Source organism: Fistularia commersonii, chromosome 18, assembly GCF_037954325.1.
Source record: "Fistularia commersonii isolate RoL2024-O1a breed Wild chromosome 18, RoL_Fcom_v1.0, whole genome shotgun sequence".
NCBI classification, from domain to species: domain Eukaryota; kingdom Metazoa; phylum Chordata; class Actinopteri; order Syngnathiformes; family Fistulariidae; genus Fistularia; species Fistularia commersonii.
Window position 1 is genome coordinate 14,849,144 of NC_141301.1, and position 22,705 is coordinate 14,871,848.

Genomic DNA, 22,705 nt, shown 5'->3' on the forward strand with positions numbered 1-22,705 from the left:
TCCCTCTGAAGGACTCATTCCTGATCCTCTCCATCCTGGTCGCTCCCAAAGAGAACCTCAACATCTTCACCTCCGCCACCTCCAGCTGTGCCTCCTGTCTTTTTGTCACTGTTTCTAGGGTCTACAGCATCGCCGGTCTCACCGCTGTCTTGCACTTTATTCATTTCTGCTCTCATGGAAGAATATTTCGTGCCAGATTCGACACTCTGGGATTCAGACATGCGATGACCATGGCCTTCACGGTGGAAGAAATCAACGGGAACCCCGACATCCTGCCCAACGTGACTCTGGGATACAGTCTCTATGACAACTGCGGAGCTCTCGTGATCGGATTCAGCGGCGGATTGTCATTGGCCAGCGGACGAGAGGAGCACTTCCTGCTCGGGGACGCCTGCCGGCGACCCCCTCCGGTCTTGGGGATCGTGGGTGACTCCTATTCAACGTTCACCATCGCCACTTCCAATGTTCTCGGTTTATACAAAATGCCCATCGTAAGCCTCCTTTGCCCTTTTCCGCTCCGTTGCTTTTTTCGCGTTTTAACCGAGAAACACGAGCGTCTCTTCTGGTTCCCCTGCAGGTGAGTTATTTCTCCACGTGTTCCTGCCTGAGCAACCGGCAGCGGTTTCCATCGTTCTTCAGAACCATCCCCAGTGATGCTTTCCAGGTGCAAAAACTTGTTCTGCCGTCTTTTCTTTTTCCTGGACCGAATCGGTCCGCGGCCCGAGCGCTCGTCCCTTCGCTCCCGTTCGTCTCCTTCCAGGTCCGGGCGATGATACAAATTCTGAAGAGGTTCGGCTGGAGTTGGACGGGATTGTTGGTCACCGACGACGACTACGGGCTGCACGTCGCCCGGTCCTTCCAGGCCGACCTGGCTCGGTCCGACGCGGGTTGTTTGGCCTACAGGGAGGTTTTGCCGTGGGACAGCGACAGACGGGAGCTCCAGAGGATCGTGCGGTTGATGAGGACGTCAACGGCTCGAGTCGTCGTGGTGTTCGCCCACGAGACGCACATGCTCCATCTGATGGAAGAGGTCAGAGGTCGGAACGAAGGGTAGAACCGTTTAGAAAGCTGCGGATCGGGGAAACGTTTTCATATTTTTCGCGAGGTGTCGTTTTTAGGAATGATGTTTGCAGATGTCAGAGCAGGGTGAAGGTGGAGAAGAAGGTAGAGAGGTGGAGGTGTGACATGGAAAGGAGAAGGATGACGGATAGCAGCAGGATATATTTGGAAACTCCCCGTATCTTATTAGAACCGAAGAAGCCTCTCAGAAACTTCTTCAAGTGAAGAAACGCAAGTCCAGCCGCTACGACGAGAAGATTTCTGCATGATCTGGTTGATCGAGAACCTCCACAGACGTATGAGAATGAGAAGGACCCAGGCAGAACCTTGTGGCTTCAGGGATTGGAGATGAAGAAGGTGAAGGATTTTAAGTGGCAAGGGTCCATGGAGAGGGTGGAAGATGTGGAGAACCGGGTTGGGATGGATGGATGGAAAAGAGCCAGGTGTGATAAAAGAGTATCAGCCAGAAGATGGAGGTGGTTTGGAGACACTGAGGAGAAGACAGGAGGCTAAGCTGGAGGCACCAGAGATGAAGATTTTGGATCAGGAAGGAGTCCATCAGAGGGACAGAAGATGTCAGATGTTCTGGAGGTAAAGCAGACTGAGATTGTTTGGACGTGGACGGAGGAGGGACGGTGACGATCTGTGTGGGACGATGCTGAGGGTGGAGCTTCCGGGAAGGAGGTCTGGAGGAAGACCAGAGAGGAGGGTCTTGGATGGAGAGGAAGAGGGCAGGAACCGTGAGAGGAGGAGGGTTAGATGGAGGCAGATAATTGGCTTTGACCTTTCCGAAGTAAAAACATTTACAAGGAGTTGTGTACTTACCTCGGTCTTCCAAAAGTATGTTCTCCATGGTCGCATGCAGGTCATCGAGCAGAACGTCACAGGTTTGCAGTGGATCGCCAGCGAGGCCTGGACAGCGGCCACGGTGCTGCACACCCCAAAGATCATGTACTACCTCAGCGGCACCCTGGGCATCGCCATCCGCCGTGGAGAAATTCCAGGCCTCAGGGACTTCCTGCTCCAAATACGTCCCAGCCTGCAAGACAGAAACAATGAAAATAGCATGGTGGGGATTTCATGTTACGTTTATCGGGAATCACGAGACTGCAGTTTGTAGACCAGCTCATGCTGCTCTTGTTGAGGCAACCGGATTTGAATTTCTTCCCTCGTGGAGGTTTCGCCCCTCGTCGGAGAGGTCCGGGATGAGGACTGAAACATCTTCGAGTGAAGAAGTTCAACTCCAGTTGGCACAACAAGAAGATTTCCACAAGAATTCCCCACGATCTGGATGACTGAGAGCCTCCACGGACGTGATCTAATGCTATCTTCGATTCCAGATTAGGCAGTTCTGGGAGGAGATGTTCCGGTGCCGGTTCGAACGAGTGCCGGATGACGGGACGGCGTCTGGCGGGAAGCTGTGCACGGGGCGAGAAGATCTAAGAACCGTGAGGACGGATATCTTGGATGTGTCCAATCTCAGGCCTGAGTACAACATTTACAAGGCTGTCTACGCCCTGGCCTACGCTCTGAACGACATGTTGCCGGATGTCCCAAGGCCTCATCCCTGGCAGGTGCGATACCGACGGACACCCCGACGGTTGACGCTTTTGAGACAAAGGTCCCTCTCAACAAGGGAGGTGGTCTTCCGTTTGCCTTTTCTTTTCTTCGGTGTCTCTTTCAGCTGTTACATTATTTGGAGAAGATCAACTTCACCACGACGTTCGGCGACCGCGTCTCGTTCGACGAGAACGGCGACGTGTTGCCGATATACGACGTCATGAACTGGCTGTGGCTCCCCGACGGGCGAACCAGAGTCCACGGCGTGGGGGAGGTGAAGGGACTGGCCTCCGAGGGCGAGGAGCTCGTACTGGACCACGGCAAAATCCGCTGGAACGCTCACTTCGAAAAGGTCGCCCCTGCTGTTACCGGTTGACGAAACGAACGGAGCGACGTCCTCATCGTCGTTTGTTTTGTTTGTCGTGCAGCCGCCGCGCTCGGTGTGCAGCCAGAGCTGTCCCGCAGGCACTCGGCTGGCCAGAAGGAAGGGCCAACCTCCATGCTGTTTCGACTGCATCCCTTGTTCCGAGGGGGAGGTCAGCAACACCGCAGGTTGGTCGTCTTCAACGTGTTACGGATGTTCCGTTCAATCAGAGGAGGACGTTGGATAGGAACTCAACATGTTTGGATGCACTGTTCACCCTTTGTTCCTTTAACGTGGAGCTCCCTTTCCTGCCTTTTCTTCGACGTCTAGTGCATCTCGATTGGCTCTTTCACCTTCTCGGGGCAGTGAACGTCTCTAGATCGGTTGTAACTACCGTCATTTGCAGACGATAGACAGTTTGCAAGTCAGCGAGTCACAAGCATGTAGAAAACCCCCGCAGCTGCTCACTATTATTGGATGTCCGTCTCCACCGGCAGCACCTTCATGGCTTCTCATAAGAATGTAGACATTCAACTATTAGTAAATGAAAAAAAAAAAGTTTTCTTTCACCATATCCTCCATTGTTTAATCCTATTATAACTATTTTTTACAAACGGATGGATTTCGTCGGAAGCGTCTTGATGAAATAACACCAGCAAATTGTGCTAGTTTTTGGAGAAATATGCTCAACAGATGCGCAAGATAGCTTAAAAAAACTAATTTCCTTGTTTTGTTATACATTTTTTTAAATAACTTTTCTTAAAATAATTAATTACCATAATTTCCGGACGATAAGCTGCGACTTTTTTCACATAAACAACGCTGCGGCTAATATATGGACTTTTTTTCGGGGGGGGGGCGCTAACGAGCTTCACGCCGCTAAAACATTTATCCTCGTCACATCGGACCGATGAAATGACCGAGAAATTCTGAGTCCGTTCAACTCCGACACCGAAGAAGATGACTGACGGTTTTTGTGTGCAGGAGGAAGACCGAAACAGCGATCGGCTAGCTGGTGCGGCTATCTTTTTTTGGCGATATTTAAGAAAGAAAGGTACTTAACAAATTTCACCGACGTATATTAATATTTTTCACAAATCTCAGTACAGTATACCCTTGTTTTTCGCGGGGGTTACGTTCCAAAAAGAACCCTTGATAGGCAAAATCCGTGACGTAGAAACCTTTATTTTTTTTTTTACAATCATTATGCTATTAAATACTCTATTATACATTGCTGCTGTCGTCCTTATGTATTTTTCTTCCTTCTTTATGGAACAAACGGAAGATTCATTAATTCCGTAATGCCGACCTACAGCCGCATAGCTTTTACCTTCCCTTAGCATGTCCAGAACTTTAGCTTTATCTGTGATAGATAGCATCTTCCGCTGCCTTTTGGGCCCTGCAAGGTGCTTTTGTCACTCCAGAGCGTTTTGTCAACATTATGGGTTTTAGAGAAACTCGAAATTGCAAGAGAATTTGCATGTACGTAATGTAAATTTGTCAAGCTGTTTTACGTACGTGTACATATTAAACTGCAACGTTATTGACGCACAGGTAGAGAAGAAGCGGAGTGACTTTTTAGCCAATCAGAACGCAGAACACGATGCACAATGCAAATCCGCGAAAAGTAAACCGCGTTATAGCGAGGGATCACCGTATATTAGGCCTTGAACTCGAGTTTTGGGGCTTGTGCTCGCCACGGCTCGGACCTCAGGATGAGCTGATTATGTCGCTGGACGTTTTCTGTTTCCCCTCAGACTCCACAGAGTGCACCACTTGTCCAGAAGATTTCTGGTCGGGCCCAGATCGCGTCCTCTGCGTGCCAAAGAAAGTGGAGTTCCTCTCCTACGACGAGCCGCTGGGCATCTGCTTGACAACCGGTTCGTTGTTGGGAACGATCATCTGCGCTTTCGTGCTTTGGATCTTCATCCGCCATCGCGGCACGCCGGTGGTTCGCGCCAACAACTCGGAACTCAGCTTCCTGCTCTTGTTGTCTCTGGAGCTGTGCTTCCTCTGCTCGCTGCTGTTCATCGGCCGCCCCCGAGCGTGGACCTGCCGGCTGAGGCACGCCGCGTTCGGGGTGGTTTTTGTGCTTTGCGTTTCGTGCATCCTGGTAAAAACCATGGTGGTTCTGGCCGTGTTCAAGGCCTCCGAGCCGGGAGGAGGAGCCGCTCTGAAGTGGTTCGGCGCCGTGCAGCAGAGGGGGACGGTTCTGGTTCTTACTTCGGTTCAGGCGGTGATTTGCGGCGCGTGGCTCGTCTCCGCCTCGCCGTCTCCTCAGAAGAACGCGCAGCACCACAAAGACAAGATAGTTTTGGAGTGCGCGGTCGGGTCCGCCGTCGGTTTCGCCGTGTTGCTAGGTTACATGGGCCTCCTGGCCGTCCTCAGCTTCCTGCTAGCGTTTCTGGCGAGGAACCTCCCGGACAACTTCAACGAGGCCAAACTGATTACCTTCAGCATGCTGATCTTCTGCGCCGTGTGGGTGGCCTTCGTCCCGGCGTACGTCAACTCTCCGGGGAAATACGCCGACGCGGTGGAGGTCTTTGCCATCCTCACCTCCAGCTTCGGTCTGCTGCTCGCCCTGTTCGGACCCAAATGTTACATCATCCTGCTGAGACCTGAAAGAAATACGAAGAGAGCAATCATGGGTCGAGGCCAGTGAAGGTCCACCATGTTCTACTTATTACGAGGATGAAACACGTTTCCGCACTTTACATTTAATAAACTTCTTTGAATCTTGGCTCTTTTTGCATCTAATTGCACCGTGCAGATTTCCCTGATGGGTGAAGCCCAAAGGAAAAGAAGATTTATACTTGACTTACTTCCCCTTACTGTGCAAGACAGTAAACAACTAGAATCTTTAAATTAACTCCGATAAAAATCCCTGCAGCAATCCTGTCAGCGCTGCCTTTCCAAAGGATCAGTTAGTTATCGCCCTATTTTCTCAGAAAATTAAAATAATTTGTATTTGCAACCCTGCGAGACAACCGAAAAGATTACAAGTTTATTTTCTACCCAGATGTCGCGCTGCTCGGTTCAAACCACGAAGAATGCAGCCGTGAATCGTGTCGCTGAGTTTCAAGAAGAATATGTCCTTTATTTTAAAAACAGGATATTAGTCCGATATAAACACATACAACATGCGAAGCGGCGATGAATGGGTTATTAGAGTGTTATTAGAGTTGCAATATCGGGGCCAAGAACAGAAAATGTAAAAAAAAATCCAATTTTTTGAGAATGTTTGAGTCAACAAATTCGTTTTTTTTATTTCTATTTCTTCTATTTTCCCTCATTTCCTTTTTGTCCCTTGGCGTTGCTTAAGGAAGCCTTTGGCAGCAGCAACGGATTTTCTTTGTTGAGCGGAGGGTGTTGGAAAGCAAACAAAAACTAAAAAAAAAAAGGGTCCAGCCATAATAAAGACAGAGGGGCTTTTTTTTTTTGTAACTCGGCTCATAAATTTGATTGTGTGAGAGAAGTCAGAGAATTATCACAGTTGACCTGGTCGAAACCAAACTGCAGCTACATTCTGTCAAAGCCGTCTTTGTCTCCTGCTTGCAGCTGGAACTTCATCCAGCAAGCGTCGCCTCCAGCAGCGGCCAAAGCAGGACTTCAAATCCATCCCGAAAAACGTCCAGCAAAATACCAGTCTCTATATCGTAGCGTGGAATTCATCAAATAAAAGATTGTACAAGATTCCAGCTCGTAGATTGATTTCTGTTTGGTTATTAAACTTACAGGATTCTAAATAAGGTTTTTATAATGAAAAAAATGAATCATTGAGCTGCATGTTTTTGTGCATTTAATGTGTTTTTTTTTTATATATATAGATAAATAAACTATATAAATAAATATATAGATAAATTATATAGATAAATAAGTGTGTTTGATGGATTAAAACAATGATTTCAATACAGGGGTTGTCATGCAATTATGTTTTTTGTCATTCAATTTTGTTTGGTAAACAAAAACAAACAAAAAAATGCATCTACCGTTATTTCCGGACTATTGAGCGCACCTCAATAAAAGCCGCACCGGCTAGCCGATCGCTATCTCGAGCTTCCTCCTGCGCAGTAAAACCGTCAAATCGTCTTCTTCGGTGTCGGAGTTGAACGGACTCAAAATTTCTCGGTCATTTCATCGGTCCGATGTGACGAGGATAAACGTTTTAGCGGCGTGAAGCTCGTTAGCGTCCCCCACCCAAAAAAGTCAATACATTAGCCACATCGTTGTTTACGTGAAAAAAGTCGCGGCTTATCGTCCGGAAATTTCGGTAATTATTTTAATAATTTTAAGAAAAGTTATTTAAAAAATGTATAACAAAGAAATTAGTTTTTTTAAGCTATCTTGCGCATCTGTTGAGCATATTTCTCCAAGAACTAGCGCAATTTGCTGGTGTTATTTCATCAAGACGCTTCCGACGAAAACCATCCGTTTGCCAAAAATAGTTACAATAGGATTAGATATCGGAGAATATGGTGAAAGAAAACTTTTTTTTTTTTCATTTACTAATAGTTGAATGTCTACATTCTTATGAAAAGCCATGAAGGTGCTGCCGGTGGAGACGGACATCCAATAATAGTGAGCAGCTGCGGGGGTTTTCTACATGCTTGTGACTCGCTGACTCGCAAAGCGGACCTCAAGAGAAAATGGAGTTTGACGGGTGGAGAAAGGTTGGACCTGCGCGTGTCACCTGGCCATCAGATGCTTCCTGGTGTTCTTCTGAGGCCTCAGCAGAATGATGAAGCACTTGGGCACAAAGATACAGATCAGTAAACCGTAGCTGGAAGCCAGGATGGCGAAGATCTCCACGGCAACGGTGTACTTCCCGGGCGAGCTCACGTAAGCCGGGACGAAGGCCACCCAGACGGCGCAGAAGATCAGCATGCTGAAGGCGATCAGCTTGGCTTCGTTGAAGTTGTCGGGGAGTTTCCTGGCGAGGAAGGCCAGGAGCAGACTGCTGCACGCCAGCAGGCCGATGTAGCCCAGGACCAGGGCGAAGCCCACCGCCGAGGTCGCGGCGCACTGCAGGGTGACCGTCGATCCTTGCAGGCCCGGCTGGCGCTGAGGCGCTGGAGGACTCAGCGACAACCACGCGGCGCAGATGATGATCTGCAACGAATTTGTCCACCGTTTTAAACCCCGAGAACCACGTCGACGTTTCTTGAGGCTCGCAAATCACCTGGACGCTGGTGAGCAGGCAGACGCTTCCCCTCTGCTGCCCCGGACCGAACCAGCGGATCAAGGCTTCGGCTCCGGGTCGGGCCGAGCGGAAGGCGGCCAGGACCACCACGGTCTTCACCTGGAGGCAGGAGATGCAAAGCACGAAGCTGATCCCGAAGGCGGCCTGCTGGAAGCGACAGGCCCAGACGGACGGACGGCCGATGAACACCAGGGAGCAAAGGAAGCACAGCTTCAGGGACACCAGGAGCAGGAAGCTCAGCTCCGAGTTGTTAGCTCGGACCTGCGGAAGAAGAAGAAGAAGAAGAAGAAGAAGATAAACGAGTACCGATATCGCAGAGCGCCGATTCTATTTTACTCAACTACGAAACCGACCAAAGGGGTTCGACGGTAGCAGAGAAACACCACAAACACCGCCGTCGTCATCACGGCGCCGGACACAGACGCCGCGGTGAGGGTCACGCCCAGGGTCTCGTTGAAGGACAGGAAGTCCACCCGGTTGGGGATGCAGGCCGTACGCTTGGAGTTGGACCAGAACTCCGGCGGGCAACGTTCGCACTGATGAGAACCTGGGGAGTCACGGAGCAGATGGGAACCCGTGAGGAACCGTGGCTCGGATCCTTCACCCAGATGTAACGGCAGGAGGGGGGAAGAAGCTGGACTTGAAGTACCAGGGGTCAACAGTCCAAAGGAGAGGTGAAGAAACATGAGCGAGAAGGCTGGAATGGGTGGAGAAAAGAGTCTCGGACTGGAAAAGGTAGAAGGGAAGCAACAGAGATGAAGATGTAGAGGTTCGGACAGGATCAGGAAGGAGTCCATCAGAGGGACGGTACATGTCAGATGTTCTGGATCCTGGACTCAGACGGCTTGGAGAAGGACAGAGGAGGGACGGTGAAGATCCGGCTGGAAGGATTGGAGGTCTGGAGGAGGACCAGAGAGGAGGTTAATGGAAAAACGGGTCATGAAGGACGTATCCTGGAATAAACCCCTCACCGGTTTCATCGCTAAATTCCCCGTCGGCAAAGGGAACGCAGTCGAAGCAGCAGGTCGGTTCTCCTTTCCTGGAGGCCTTCCGGGTCCCCGGGGGACAAGCGGCGCTGCACACCGAGACAGGAACCTGAACCCAACAGAAAGCGTCAATTGGGAAGTAAAAATCGATTAAATTTATTATTTTTTTTTTTACAGTTTTAAGACCTGGTCGGTTCCCGCGCTCCACTGGACGGCCGATTCGTCGAGCCGCAGGTCGAAGCCGTCCACGCGTCCGATCAGCGCCACCCCGAGCGAACCATCGCCGCTCTTCTGCCAGTTGACCAGGTCGTACTTGGCGGGAATGTCGGCGCCATGGAAATAAAAGACCTCCCCCTGAGGCGTGGTGAAATTCACCCGGTTCAGGTGCTGCAGCAGCTGCGAGAGGGTCGGTTCAGAAACTTTATTGATCCCCACTGGAGAAATTCTTTTGTCACAGCAGAGCAACAGTTAGAGCAGAGGTGGGCAAACTTTTTGGCTCAGGGGTCGCAGGGTCACCACAAGATAGGATACATATAAGAAAATAAAATTAAAAAAAAAAACGCATTTGTCAAAGTACATATCAGACTCATCTGACATTTGCTTTGAAAATAAAAACCAGCTTGGTTTTAAGGCTCTGACGTTTGCTTGCATTCGACGCACAAACTGGTTTTTCCCTCGTAGCTTCACGTCCAGCTGATTCACGTGTGTCAGTGTGTCCACAGTCAAGGCTAAATCACAAAGCTAATCTGCGTCATTCAGCTCAGGAAAATTCTCAAGTAGCTCCAAATATGAAATAATCTCCTGTTTGAGCTCCCACATTCATTGATCCAATCACTCAATCATTCACGTCAGGTATAAATCGTGTACCAATCATCGGCGGGCCGGATTAAAGAGACCAACGGGCCGAATGTGGCCCGCGGGCCGTAGTTTGCCCTGAGTCAGAGGGCCCAAAATAAATATGAATTGAGAGACAGGAGACAGGATCGTGGAAAATATCCACGATTAAATAGACGACATCAGGGATAAGAACCTAACGGAGCAGTAAGGGTGAAAATAGACGACCAAAAGTAAACGACAATATGAATAGCAATGATAGTCGCAATGACAAGAATAAGACAAATAAAAATAGGCAGGATTCCTGCGTGCTTGGACTGATGAGGATAAAAAAAAAGGCAGCAAAATTAGGGCTGGGTTCTCAAATATAAAAGAGGGTCAATGAGACCTGGAATATTGTAGATTGGAGCAGCGCTCCGGTGTTTACCTGGGCGGGTTGGATGTCGGCTGGAGAGGAGCAGGTGGGGCCGAAGGTCCCGCCGGGTTCGGGTGCGTCGGGGCAGGAGAGCAGGCCGTGGAGGGCGTGGGCCGCCGCGTAAACCGCCAGATACACGTTGTACGTCACCCTGAGCTGGGAGAGGTCGGTGAAGTGGTTCTTCACCTCCTCCAGGGACTCGGTGCCGTCGCAGCGGCGCAAGGAAGCTCCCGCAGGCGACGCCTCCTCCGGAGACGGCGAGGCGGAGGCGGCGAGCGGGCGACAGCCGAACTGCTTCTTCCAGAATTCTCTCAAGAACCCGTCGTCGGGGCGACGAGACGGATTTAGGTTTTTCACGTATTCCTCAAATCCGGCTATAGCCGAGCTCCGGATGGCCACGCCCAGAACCCCCTGAGCCACCTTGTAGGCGGCAGGATGTCGGAGAAGATCGGCGCTGGTGCTCCAGGCCTCGCTGGCGAGGAACTGCCGGTCCGTCACCTTGAAGAACAAAACGAAAGGAATCACAGCGGACCCTCGCTAACGCACAGATTTTTATAATTCGAATCTTACAATTTTATCGTTCCTCAATGTTTTTTTTTTTTTTGACAAAAGCCCAGCAAAATATGTCGCGAGACCGGGACGACGATACGGTTCTGTCGTTTTTGTAACTTAATGGACGAGGCGGTTTCAAAAAACATTTTCAACCAGGAAGAAAAGCAGAGGCAGCATCTGTTTCTGAAGAAACAAACAGCGGCAGGGAGGTTCCTCAAGGGTCATCAAAATGATCACGTTTCTTCTTTGCGGAAATTCACTTTTCTCGGAACGCGACTCCTGCAAAAAGTAAGGGTCCACTCTGATTCCGATGCAATTTCAACAACTCCAAGTGTTTTTCGTGTCTCACGTTTCTCTCCGCCAGCTGCAGGAACAGCTCCCTGACGTCGGTGTACCACGAGAAGATCAAGATCACCTTGGCGGCGGAGCGCTGGATGGCGAGGGCGGCTCGCCGCGCGTCGCTCACGATGTTCTCCCTGCTGAGGGTCTCCACGAACGCCAGACACACCCCGGCTCCGCGGATCCCCTCTTGAATTACCTGACGAGCATTTCGTTGCAATTATATTGCGCGGATACGGTTTCAATTTCAGGAAGCGCATAAGTGAAACCTTTATGGCCAAATGGCCGTAGTCGTTGTCGGCGACCACGGCTCCGATCCAAGACCATTTAAAGCGAACGGCGATCTGCGCGATGGCCCGCGCCTGGTAGACGTCGCTGGGGATGGTCCTGAAAAAGTTGGGAAATCGCCGTCGGTCGCTCAGACAGGGGCAGCTGGACAGGTAGCTGATCTGAAGGACACAAAGACGAGCGTCTCAGAAGAGAGAGCGCTTTGAATCGACCCGCGTTTCTACAGAAAGCGTGCAATGTTAGTAACACGTCGTTTGGTTGCAAATATAAGTTGTGCAGAAAATGTGCAAAAAAAAAAAAAAAAAAAACAAACTAAGAAAGCAGGAGGTGTATGGATGAGAGGAGCTCTGCCGTCTGCGATGAGGCCGCCGGAAAGTCCAACGGGAGCGGATTTCTCGCGATGGATCTTCTCAAACGGACGGGAGAAGTTCTTCCTCACAAATAACTTCTCACCAGAGGAACGTGGAGCGGCCCCAGGATCTTGGAGAGCATCTGGCCCGTCACGGACGAAGCCCCGCCGATGATCACGGGCACCGGGCGCTCGCCTGGAGGCGGAACGGGGAAGAACGTTGTTGAGGCTTGAGAAATCGTTTTCGCAGCAGCAGCAGCGAGACGTACGAGAAAAAGACAAGAAAAAAATACAGGTAAAAGATAAATAAAATCAACTCTAAAGTGTAAATGTACAAGTAGAATCTCAAAAAATAAAATCATAAAAATATAAATAAGGGAATAGATATTGAGCAAAGTAGCATTTATTCAAAGAGTTCAATATTTTTTATTATAAAATATTTTTTCCCTTTCATTTTCGGAGCCGCCGTCTTTCACCTTTCCCGTCCCCGTGAGCCGCCGTCGGATCGCACCCGCCGCCGTCGCCTCCGACCAGAGAGAACGCCGCCTGCAGCGCCCACGGGTGTCGGCCGCAGCTGTCGAAAATCCGGTACCCCAGCCTCACCCCGGGAAGGAGGCTTTTACTTCGATTGATTTCCTCCACCGCGAACACCATGGCGTAAATATACTGCAGGGGAAGGTACTCCAAACTGGGAGTGAAAATGCAGATTACCGCGTTAAGGTCGCCTGTATTTGCAGAACCGCGCTTTTTCTTCACGCCGCGATTTACCCGCTGCACGGCTCGTAGAACGGCAGTCGGGTGAAGTCGTGATCCAGAGCCGGCGTTTGGTGATAAAGAGAAAAGAGCCCGCCGAGAACGACGTCTCCGTCCCGGAAGAGGCCGGTGTCGGTCCACGCGCCGCGGCGGGAGCAGGAGGAAGCGTCGGCCTTCCGCGACCCCGGACGCCCGCCGACGAGCCCCGCGAGGAGCAGAGGCACGGCGGAGGACGTCCACCAAGACCGGAGGCGGGAGGGCCGGGACATCCGAGCCGGATGCGCTGCAAGAAAGGAAAATAGTTTTTTCGGCGATGCGGTGGAGGTTGGTGGGTCTGCCTGCGAGAAGAGTAGCCAGGTGGCGCCGCTGGAAAGGAGTCGTTTTGTACCCGACGGCGGAAAGCGACCCCGGCGGTGACCCCTCCTACTGGGGGGGGGGGACGTTTCTCCAGGAACCCGGAGGAAAACGCAACGAGTGTGTGATCGGCCTTCGATTTTATTTTAGTGATTGATTTACAGAATCGTGGCTTCTCGAGATGAGGCTAAAAAAAAAACAAAAATTTTGTTATAATTATTATTCATGCAATTTGTGATTGAAGGACATCCTGATAATAGTCATAAATTAAAACTATGATCGGGCATTAATAGTATAATAATAAGATTCAAAGTGTTTATTGTCACATGTACAGTGTAGAAACGTGTTTCCCTGAAAAGCAAAATTCCTACTTTGCTGTCCGCAGTGCATTTGGAAGCGATAGGAAGAATGAAAACATTAATATAAATATGATTAAAAATAGAAATGTGAACAGTGCAACAGAACAGTGGCAGCGCAATAGTCTAGTGCACGTGTCAAACTCGGGCCTGTAACTATAATTGGCCGGCGAGATCATATCAAATGTGCGCTAAAACTATACTGCTCAAAAAAATAAAGGGAACACTTGAACAACACAATGTAACTCCAAGTCAATCGCACTTGTGTGAAATCATAGTGTCCACTCAGGAAGCAACACAGATTCATTTTGACTTGTTTTAAGGACATTACATCAAAGTTGGATCAGCCTGGAGTTTGTTTTTACACTTTAATTTTGAGTGTGATTCCTAATCCAGACCTCCATGGGTTGATACAATTGATTTCCATTGATCATTTTTGTGTGATTTTGTTGTCAGCACATTCAACTGTGTAAAGAGCAAAGTATTTCATAAGAATATTTCATTCATTTAGATCTAGGATGTGTTTTTTAAGTGTTCCCTTTATTTTTTTGAGCAGTGTACAAATCCCACAATGCTTTGCGCTTGCAAGCGCTCCTTTTTTCTGTCGACAGTCATGAACAGCCATGCTACGGTCACATCGGGGAAATTAATTTGGCCAAACACAAAAATGGCCAAATGAAAGATGCGTGCGAATATAGCATAACATAAGACACTATGAAACAAAGCATTATGAGAATTACAAGGACCTGGACGTAAAGCCAAAGCTGCAGAAGGTAGAGGAGATGAAAAGAAGTCCGTTTTTTCCGGCAGAACATGTTCATGAGAGCAAAATCAAAAAGTGAAGCTGCTGTAAAGGCCAGCTTTACTGCGGCAGCGGAGATCAGAATCAGCCCGGCGCTTTCATGAGGGAGGGTTTTTCAAAAAGTGCAGCGTCAAAGTTTGCGCCATCCTGTGCCCAGATAAGAAGCGAGAGTTTTTTTTTTTAAACGTGAACCTGAGCAGAAACATCGCGACTGATCTGATCTAAGCCATAAAAAAGATTTTATTGCACGCTCCCTCCGGTGGATGAGAGCAGCGGCACCTCTGATACTGGCCGGCTGTTTAAAATCAACCACGGGAAAAGATATCTCTGAAGGGGGATCCAGATGCAAAACTGAAAAGAACCTTCTTTGCGATCAAAAGAGCGGATTTGTCAGCAGGATTCGGGAGAAGATGCGGGAGGAACATGCTGGTGAGCTTGGAGTTTATCACTATATCAAACATCGGGAAGCGCTGGAACGTGTTACGGGCTCAATAACACGAGTCGTCGACTTCATAAGAGCTAAAAGTTCGAATCGCCGGCGGTTCAAGTCTTTTCTGGAGGATTCGGAATACAGGGATGTGAGACGGAGGAGGAAATCTGCCAGTTTACGGAAAACAAAGGGAAAGACACGACAGCTGAGAGGTGACAAGTTTCTGAGCGAGCCGGCGTTTCTGTCTGACGTCGTGAAACATCTGGATCTGCTTAGCCTGAAGCTTCAGGGACGCGACCGCATCGTCAGACATGGATGCAGATCCTGCAAGGAAACTTGGGGTCATTTCCTGTGCCTATAGTGTTAAGCATTGTTTAATATTAAACAAAATATAGTTTGAAGTTATGCTTGTTCCACGTTTAGTTTTCAACTATAACTTCTAGAGGAAGTTGTTTTCGATAAATATCATTGTTGGCCTACGACTTTGTCGCAGTTTTGGATTTTTGCCCACCGTGGATTTGAGTTTGACACCCCTGGTCTACTGTCAGTCTGATAATAAAATAATTGTTATTTTTATCATTATTAAAACTGATTTTGCAATAATACTACCGTGATTTGCAGACGATAAGCCCTGACTTTTTTTTTCCCCCCACTTAAACAACGATGCGGCTAATATCTGGATTTTTTTTTTTTTTTTGGGTTGGCGCTAACAAGCTTCACGCCGCTAAAACATTTATCCGACGAAATGAACGGGAAATTCTGAGTCCGTTCAACTCCGACACCGAAGACGACGACTTTAACGGTTTTAGCGCGCAGGAGGAAGCCCGAGATAGGGATCGGCTTATATTCTCGTGCGCGCAATAGTCCGTAAATCACGGTCATTATAAAGATATTACATCAATATTCTGCTACTAACACAGTTTGACCTGCTTCTTCTGACCAACTTCCTCCACCTGACCTGATTCTCCATAACCTCTCACACCAACTGAACTCACGTCCTCAATCTTGATAATAATAATAATAATAACGATGACGTAAAATGGCGGGATAGTGTTCTTCCACCTTCTGCATTGGGTTCCTCCAGGTTCTCCGCTTTCCTCCCACCGACCAAAGCGTGCAGGACGTTCAGTGGAGACCTCATGCCTCATGGAATTTCCTTTTTTTTTTTTTTTATTCTTTCTCACGGTGCAAATATTCATACGGTGCTGTGATACCTCTGAGTGTCACGCTGACTGCATTTTCCTGCTGGTCGGCCGTGGAAAGGAGACGACCGACTCACATATTCTGTCTTCTAGGATCCACCCGTCGCACAACCGGTTGTGTTTTTGTGCACGTTGGCTGTTTGTTACACAAGACCTTCTCTTTCCTCCAGGGTGGAACATCTCAGAAATGTGTGTCACGAGCTGGTAGACCAGGGGTGGGCAATTATTTCGGCAAGCGGGCCACATTTTATATTTAACTTCTATATCATGTAAATTGAACAATATAAAAACTGTAATTTAAATATTTACATTTTTCGGCATTTTATTTCAACTTAATCGTTAATGATCATATAAATGCACCCACGTTATTTTGAATGCAATCATCCATACAAAATCAAACAAAAGGAAAAATATAGGGAGTTTCTGAATTTATCATTGATTGAAAATATTTGATAAAAATATTCAAAGAAAATTGTTTGGCGGGCCGGATGTGGCCCGCGGGCCGTAAAGTTCCCGGGTCTGTGGTAGACGATCAGTCATGAATTAGGTCGGGAGAAATTGTATTTTGTCTTTATTTGGTGATAATTCTATGTCAACCTTTTTTTTTTTTTCCTTACTTTTCAAAAACAGTTTTAAAATGAAATTCACAGCTCAAACAGTGGAAAACCTCCGACACAACAACACCCACATTCATGAATTTAAAATTAAAATGTGTCTACTCTTTAACCAGGCGTTTCATGAAAACATTCTTGAAATGTATTGAAAATGGGAATTTATTTTCTTTTTTTTTCCGTAACGGAGGAAACGACGAGGATCTGATGTTGCTACCTGGCCATCAAGTGTTTTTTGGTGTTTCTCTCAGGCCTCAACAGAATGATGAAGCACTTTGGGGCGAAAACACAAATGAGCAAACCGTAACTGGAAGCCAGGATGGCGAAAATCTCCACGGCGACCGCGAACTTTCCGGGCGAGCTCACGTAAGCCGGGACGAAGGCCATCCAGACGGCGCAGAAGATCAGCATGCTGAAGGTGATCAGCTTGGCCTCGTTGAAGTTGTCGGGGAGTTTCCTGGCGAGGAAGGCCAGGAGCAGACTGCTGCACGCCAGCAGGCCGATGTAGCCCAGGACCAGGGCGAAGCCCACCGCCGAGGCCGCCGCGCATTGCAGGGTGACCTTCAACCCGGGGGTGTCCAGGTCAGGTTCGGGAACGGGGGGGCCGAGGGACAGCCAGAAGATACAGATGATAACCTGGATGAAGAAGATGAGAAAGGTCAAACGCGGCGTGATGCGTCGCGTAACCTGCGGATGTCCGTGAGAAGCTCCTGACCTGGACGCCGGTGAACAGGCAGACGCTTCCCCTCTGCTGGCTCGGGCCGAACCACTTCATCAAGGCTTCGGCTCCGGGTCGGGCCGAGCGGAAGGCGGCCAGGACCACCACGGTCTTCACCTGGAGGCAGGAGACGCAAAGCACGAAGCTGATCCCGAAGGCGGCCTGCTGGAAGCGACAGGCCCAGGCGGACGGACGGCCGATGAACACCAGGGAGCAAAGGAAGCACAGCTTCAGGGACACCAGGAGCAGGAAGCTCAGCTCCGAGTTGTTGGCTCGGACCTCGAGGAGAGAGGAGGTTCAGATCATCGGCGCGTTGACGCCATGAAGGAAACGGAAAACACATTGTGGTTTCACACCGGACCACGTTCACCACCGGTGGCAGAGCCGCTAGCAAGGCGCTAACCTTATTAGCGTATTAGCAATACAGTATTATGACGACCAATCATAGGCCTGAACGCACTGATCTCCAACACAGCAACCTTCTGGATCCCTGAGGATGGTTTTAAGTGGACGCTCCTCAGGTCCACCTTCTGCACGTGCAGGGGCTAGCATAGCATGGCTGCTGTATGAACATGTAAAGAAATACCAAATGAAGACGTCACATAAATCAAGAGGTCTTCCGGTTGGACCTCCAGCTCCACGGTGAGTGGGATTTGTGGAGGAGCTCCGCGGCAGACAACGGGACAAGGAGCAGCCCTTCCTAGCTCGTCCTGAGGAGACTAAACGATTTGTGATTTCGGGGAGAATTAAAGAGAAAAGATGGCGGTGTTTGTGCAACAAGGAGGAGCGGAAGCGTGTTCGGAGATCTTCGTCGAGTCCCGGTCCTCACCACAGGGGTGTGACGGTGGTACAGGAAAACCACAAACACAGCCGCCGTGGCGGAGGTCCCGGACACGGCAACGGCGGTGAGGGTGACGCCCAACGTCTCGTCGAAGGAAAGGAAGTCCAGCTGGCGAGGGACGCACGCCGTTTTGTTGTGGTTGGACCAGAACTCGGGTCGACAGCGCTCACATAGAGGAGATCCTGCGGGCGACAAAGACAACTGCGTGGGTACGAAGGTTGAAAAGGGATCTCCGCAAAGCGGAAATCTCGTCCTACCTCGCGAATCGCTGATCTCCCCCTCGGCGCACGGGATGCAGTCGAAGCAGCAGACGGGTTCTCCTTTCCTGGAGGCCTTCCGGGTCCCGGGGGAGCAGCTCTGGCTGCAAACCGACCCGGGCACCTGGACGAGAACGCGAAATACATATTCAGCTCCCGCTTTTGAAGGACACGCTGTCCATCGGCGAAGAAGTCTCATCTTAAATACCCGATTGGTTCCCGTGCTCCAGCGAATCAATGACTCGTCGAGATGCAGGTCGAAGCCGTCCACGCGGCCGACCAGCGCCACCCTGAGCGAACCGTCGCCGCTCCTCCGCCAGTTGACCAGGTCGTACTTGGCGGGAATGTCGGCGCCCTGGAAATAAAAGACCTCCCCCTGAGGCGTGGTGAAATTCACCCGGTTCAGGTGCTGCAGCAGCTGCGAGGGATTCAGATATCAAACATAAAAGAGGGGCAATGTGACCTGGAATATTTGAGATTCAAGCAGCGCTCCGGTGTTTAGCTTGGTTTTAAGGCTCTGACGTTTGCTTGCATTCGACGCACAAACTGTTTTTTCCCTCGTAGCTTCACGTCCAGCTGATTCACGTGTGTCAGTGTGTCCACAGTCAAGGCTAAATCCCAAAGCTAATCTGCGTCATTCAGCTCAGGAAAATTCACAAATGTTCTCAAGTAGCTCCAAAAATGAAATCATCTCCTGTTTGAGCTCCCACATTCATTGATCCAATCACTCAATCATTCACGTCAAGTATAAATCGTGTACCAATCATCGGCGGGCCGGATTAAAGAGACCAACGGGCCGAATGTGGCCCGCGGGCCGTAGTTTGCCCTGAGTTAGAGGGTCCAAAATAAATATGAATAGAGAGACAGGCGACAGAAAATAGCGAAAACATCCACAATTAGATAAACGACATCGGGGATGAGAACCTAACGGAACAGTAAGGGCGAAAAATAAACAACCAAAAGTAAACAACAATATAAATGATAGTCGCAATGAAAAGAATAAAATAAGACAAATAAAAATATGCAGGATGCCGGCGTGCTTGGACTGACGAGGATAAAAAAAGAGGGAGCAAAATTAGGGTTCTCAAATATAAAAGAGGGTCAATGAGACCTGGAATATTGTAGATTGGAGCAGCGCTCCGGTGTTTACCTGGGCGGGTTGGATGTCGGCTGGAGAGGAGCAGGTGGGGCCGAAGGTCCCGCCGGGTTCGGGTGCGTCGGGGCAGGAGAGCAGGCCGTGGAGGGCGTGGGCCGCCGCGTAAACCGCCAGATACACGTTGTACGTCACCCTGAGCTGGGAGAGGTCGGTGAAGTGGTTCTTCACCTCCTCCAGGGACTCGGTGCCGTCGCAGCGGCGCAAGGAAGCTCCCGGAGGCGACGCCTCCTCCGGAGACGGCGAGGCGGAGGCGGCGAGCGGGCGACAGCCGAACTGCTTCTTCCAGAATTCTCTCAAGAACCCGTCGTCGGGGCGACGAGACGGATTTAGGTTTTTCACGTATTCCTCAAATCCGGCTATAGCCGAGCTCCGGATGGCCACGCCCAGAACCCCCTGAGCCACCTTGTAGGCGGCAGGATGCCGGAGAAGATCGGCGCTGGTGCTCCAGGCCTCGCTGGCGAGGAACTGCCGGTCCGTCACCTTGTTATCAGAAACATAAGAAGCACGATCGCCTGAAAAGCTCAATAAAATCATCCCATTTCCTGGAGCGGCTTCACGCGGAGGTCTCACGTTGATGTCGGCCAGCTGCAGAAACAGCTCCCTCACGTCCGTGTACCAGCTGAAGATCAGAATCACCCGCGCTTTGGAAGCCTGGATGGTGAGAGCGGCTCGCCTGGCGTCGCTCACGATGTTCTCCCTTCGCAGGGTCTCCACGAACGCCAGGCACACCTCCGAATCCCGGGTCTCCTCTTGGAAAACCTTACACGAGTACAATCTGATCATCGACGCGTAATAAACGCATCCGGCATGTTTCAACATCTCCTTCGTACCTTCACCGCCGTGAGGCCGTAGTCGTTGTTGGCGACCACCGCGCCAATCCACGTCCACCCGAAGCGTACGGCTAAGCGGGCGACGGCGCGAGCCTGGTAGATGTCACTGGGGATGGTCCTGAAGAAGTTGGGATATTTCCTCCGGTCGCTCAGGCAGGGGCAGCTGGACTGGTAGCTCATCTGACAAAGAAACGCAACCGCGGATGTTCGGTCGACCCGAGCGACACTGAAATCCCAAACCACAGAACCTACCAAAGGTACGGCGAGCGGGCTCAGGACTCTGGAGAGCATCTTTGCCGTTTTGGACGAGGCGCCGCCGATGATGAGCGGCACACCTGAGGACACAGCGCTCCTTTTTTTAACGTAATTGACCCATTTATAGGGAAAAACATAGCCATCTGGTGCAAAATCCGATACCTTTATGACCCGCGGTTCCATCCGTTTGGTTTAAATTCGGCGCCGGATCGCAGCTCTCGCCGCCGCCGCCGACCAGAGACAGCGCCGCCTGCATGGACCAGGGGTGCAGGGCGCAGCTGTCGCGAATGTGGTAGCCTATCGTCATGTTCGGGAGCAGCGCGGGACTCCGGTTGATTTCCTCCACGGCGAACACCATGGCATAGATGTACTGCAGGGGGAGATGTTCCAAGCTGAGACCACGGCAGAAGACAAGCGGAACAAGCTCAGCCGGCGTTCACGGTCAAATACATCACACAGGATACACGTGTCAAACGTCTTACCCGGTGCACGGCTCGTAGTGCGGCGGGCGGGTGAAGTCGTGGTCGATCGCCGGGGGTTTGTAGTAAAGGCTGAAGAGGCCGCCGATAACCACGTCGCCGTCCCGGAAGAGACCGCGGCCGCTCGGCGTCCCCCAGCGGGGACAGGACGGCGTCTGCGCGCCGTGCGACCACGCCCCGAACCCGGGCTCACGCAACACCAGCGCCGCCAAGAGCGGCAGCCACCGGCCGGAAAGCCAGGAGGGCGGAGGCATGGGTGCGAAAATTCAAAAAGCCTTATAGATTCACAGTAGGATAAGATGAATAACACTGATTTAGTGATTGCTTTAACATTAATAATGCATGCAATAAAAGCTGGAAAATAAAAAAAAAAATCAATTTAAAGCATGTTACACTTGCACTGCCAGGCTATGACTCCCTCCCCTCCTCCTCCTCTGTGCAGAGCAACATGGATGCTGCCCCGGGTATTTATAACCCTGGACTGCCCACGGCGCCGTGACGGCAAACAGGGAGAGAGAAAAGACAGGAAACGAACCCAAAGCACGAATCTGACGGCGCACAAAGCAAGATTTACCGGGATGAGCGGTCAGAGTGCGCCAGTGAGCGGAACATTGAATTTGTTGACATTATAATTCAGCCTGAAAAGGGGATTTTCTACGGTATAAATGCGGGGGAACCAAGGTGGAAGGAAACGGAGTGTTTAAAGCGGCGTGCATAATAAAGCATTCACACACACACACACAAGTGCGTGTTGGCCCGGTTAGCACCTAGCATCCGGAGTGTATGAGTGTTTTCCAGGGTGAAAATACTGCGAGTGGAGCTCGTTTCACTTTCACGCGGCGACATTCGGCTTCAGTGCCGACGAATCTTGAGCTTGCAGACAGGAAGAGTCGGGAATCGAACCGGCAACCCTCCAATCAGGGGATCGATGATGTCATGGAGTCGGCTGGAAAGGGAATTGAGGTTTCTTTCATCTCATGAATGAACACAATATGAAATGCTTTTTTTTTTTTTTTTAATTTCTGCTGATCCTGTTTTCTATGATGCTCCATAAATCCATCCCAGCAAAACAAACTCCACACACATCTGGACAATTCAGGGTCTCCAGTCGGAGGAACCCAAAGAACCCCGAGGTTCCCCTCATCTGCCAAAGCAGAAATTATTTACTCCGGTTATTTGAGCCGACGTGCAGAAAACAAGGGTGAGGCCGGGTCGCTCGAAGGCCCGATCGGGCCCGAGGCAACCCGAGGATGGAAAACAGCATCTCGTCTCAGAGGAGAAATGAGACGAGAGCGAATGCCTGCAGGCTTCGGAGCGGCGACAGCACCGAGCCACAGGTGTGCAGGTCACCTCCTCCTCAATCAACGAGCAATTATCTTGTAAGATTGAGGATGCTGCCTAATTACTTCACCCGGTCTCTCGGCACTCGGCAAAAACAACAGTTGGAGAGTTGGTAGTTGGTGATGAATCCATTAGCGTGGTGGATGGAGAAGAAAATGAAAGCCAGGTTGAAGAATCCTGGGAGATTGAAAGGTGCAGGTGTGTCTGAAGGATCCTCGGGGATACCGATGTGGAGAAGAGCGACCGGTACGCCTGAGGAGAAACCTTCCATCGCCTCTTTTAACCGAAAATACAGAAGAAAATATGAAACATGAGGAGAGGAGTGTCTCGTATTTTCGGGCCTCGGCGGTTTAACAACGCAACCAGAGCTGGAA

The 22,705-nt window shown here is 50.2% G+C and overlaps 3 protein-coding genes across 7 annotated transcripts; 1 reads left to right on the forward strand and 2 right to left on the reverse strand.

The window, feature by feature from the left end:
* The first annotated feature begins 209 nt into the window (after positions 1 to 209).
* Positions 210 to 5,645, forward strand: LOC147224539 (extracellular calcium-sensing receptor-like). Its single transcript, XM_086164124.1, has 8 exons — positions 210 to 491; positions 578 to 664; positions 761 to 1,030; positions 1,925 to 2,128; positions 2,400 to 2,633; positions 2,744 to 2,971; positions 3,048 to 3,171; positions 4,741 to 5,645. The coding sequence occupies exons 1-8, from the start codon at positions 225 to 227 to the stop codon at positions 5,643 to 5,645; spliced, it is 2,319 nt and encodes a 772-aa protein (XP_086020250.1). The 5' UTR covers positions 210 to 224.
* Positions 5,646 to 7,669: 2,024 nt separating this feature from the next.
* Positions 7,670 to 12,968, reverse strand: olfcr1 (olfactory receptor C family, r1). Its single transcript, XM_086164282.1, has 11 exons — positions 12,715 to 12,968; positions 12,423 to 12,634; positions 12,060 to 12,142; positions 11,579 to 11,758; positions 11,320 to 11,508; positions 10,431 to 10,916; positions 9,356 to 9,565; positions 9,155 to 9,278; positions 8,537 to 8,730; positions 8,163 to 8,444; positions 7,670 to 8,092 (listed from the first exon to the last, which is right to left on the reverse strand). Exons 1-11 carry the CDS (start codon positions 12,966 to 12,968, stop codon positions 7,670 to 7,672), a joined length of 2,637 nt encoding a protein of 878 aa, XP_086020408.1.
* A 3,395-nt stretch (positions 12,969 to 16,363) lies between these two features.
* Positions 16,364 to 21,417, reverse strand: LOC147224541 (extracellular calcium-sensing receptor-like). Of its 5 annotated transcripts, XM_086164263.1 has the most exons (11): positions 20,994 to 21,417; positions 20,674 to 20,903; positions 20,509 to 20,591; positions 20,257 to 20,436; positions 19,997 to 20,185; positions 19,421 to 19,906; positions 18,479 to 18,688; positions 18,271 to 18,394; positions 18,002 to 18,195; positions 17,170 to 17,451; positions 16,364 to 17,090 (listed from the first exon to the last, which is right to left on the reverse strand). In XM_086164263.1, the coding sequence occupies exons 1-11, from the start codon at positions 21,242 to 21,244 to the stop codon at positions 16,668 to 16,670; spliced, it is 2,652 nt and encodes an 883-aa protein (XP_086020389.1). In that variant the 5' UTR covers positions 21,245 to 21,417; the 3' UTR covers positions 16,364 to 16,667. The 5 variants fall into 5 exon arrangements, with proteins under 5 accessions (XP_086020389.1, XP_086020387.1, XP_086020388.1 ...); XM_086164261.1 differs by having other exon boundaries at positions 19,421 to 20,185; XM_086164262.1 differs by having other exon boundaries at positions 20,257 to 20,591.
* Between the last annotated feature and the right edge of the window lie 1,288 nt (positions 21,418 to 22,705).

What these genes read in the sequence shown, in the direction of transcription:
- LOC147224539 (XM_086164124.1), top strand. Translation starts at nt 225, where the DNA reads ATGACCATGGCCTTCACGGTGGAAGAAATCAACGGGAACCCCGACATC. An exon ending in GGAACGCTCACTTCGAAAAG is followed by an intron (nt 2,972 to 3,047) that starts GTCGCCCCTGCT and finishes TTTGTCGTGCAG; the next exon opens with CCGCCGCGCTCGGTGTGCAG. An exon ending in GGAGGTCAGCAACACCGCAG is followed by an intron (nt 3,172 to 4,740) that starts GTTGGTCGTCTT and finishes GTTTCCCCTCAG; the next exon opens with ACTCCACAGAGTGCACCACT.
- olfcr1 (XM_086164282.1), bottom strand. Translation starts at nt 12,968, where the DNA reads ATGTCCCGGCCCTCCCGCCTCCGGTCTTGGTGGACGTCCTCCGCCGTG. An exon ending in AGATCCTGGGGCCGCTCCAC is followed by an intron (nt 11,759 to 12,059) that starts GTTCCTCTGGTG and finishes TGTGTCCTTCAG; the next exon opens with ATCAGCTACCTGTCCAGCTG. An exon ending in GCCTGCTCACCAGCGTCCAG is followed by an intron (nt 8,093 to 8,162) that starts GTGATTTGCGAG and finishes AATTCGTTGCAG; the next exon opens with ATCATCATCTGCGCCGCGTG.
- LOC147224541 (XM_086164259.1), bottom strand. Translation starts at nt 21,244, where the DNA reads ATGCCTCCGCCCTCCTGGCTTTCCGGCCGGTGGCTGCCGCTCTTGGCG. An exon ending in TGGAACCGCGGGTCATAAAG is followed by an intron (nt 20,592 to 20,673) that starts GTATCGGATTTT and finishes CTGTGTCCTCAG; the next exon opens with GTGTGCCGCTCATCATCGGC. An exon ending in GGAGATCAGCGATTCGCGAG is followed by an intron (nt 18,196 to 18,270) that starts GTAGGACGAGAT and finishes TGTCGCCCGCAG; the next exon opens with GATCTCCTCTATGTGAGCGC.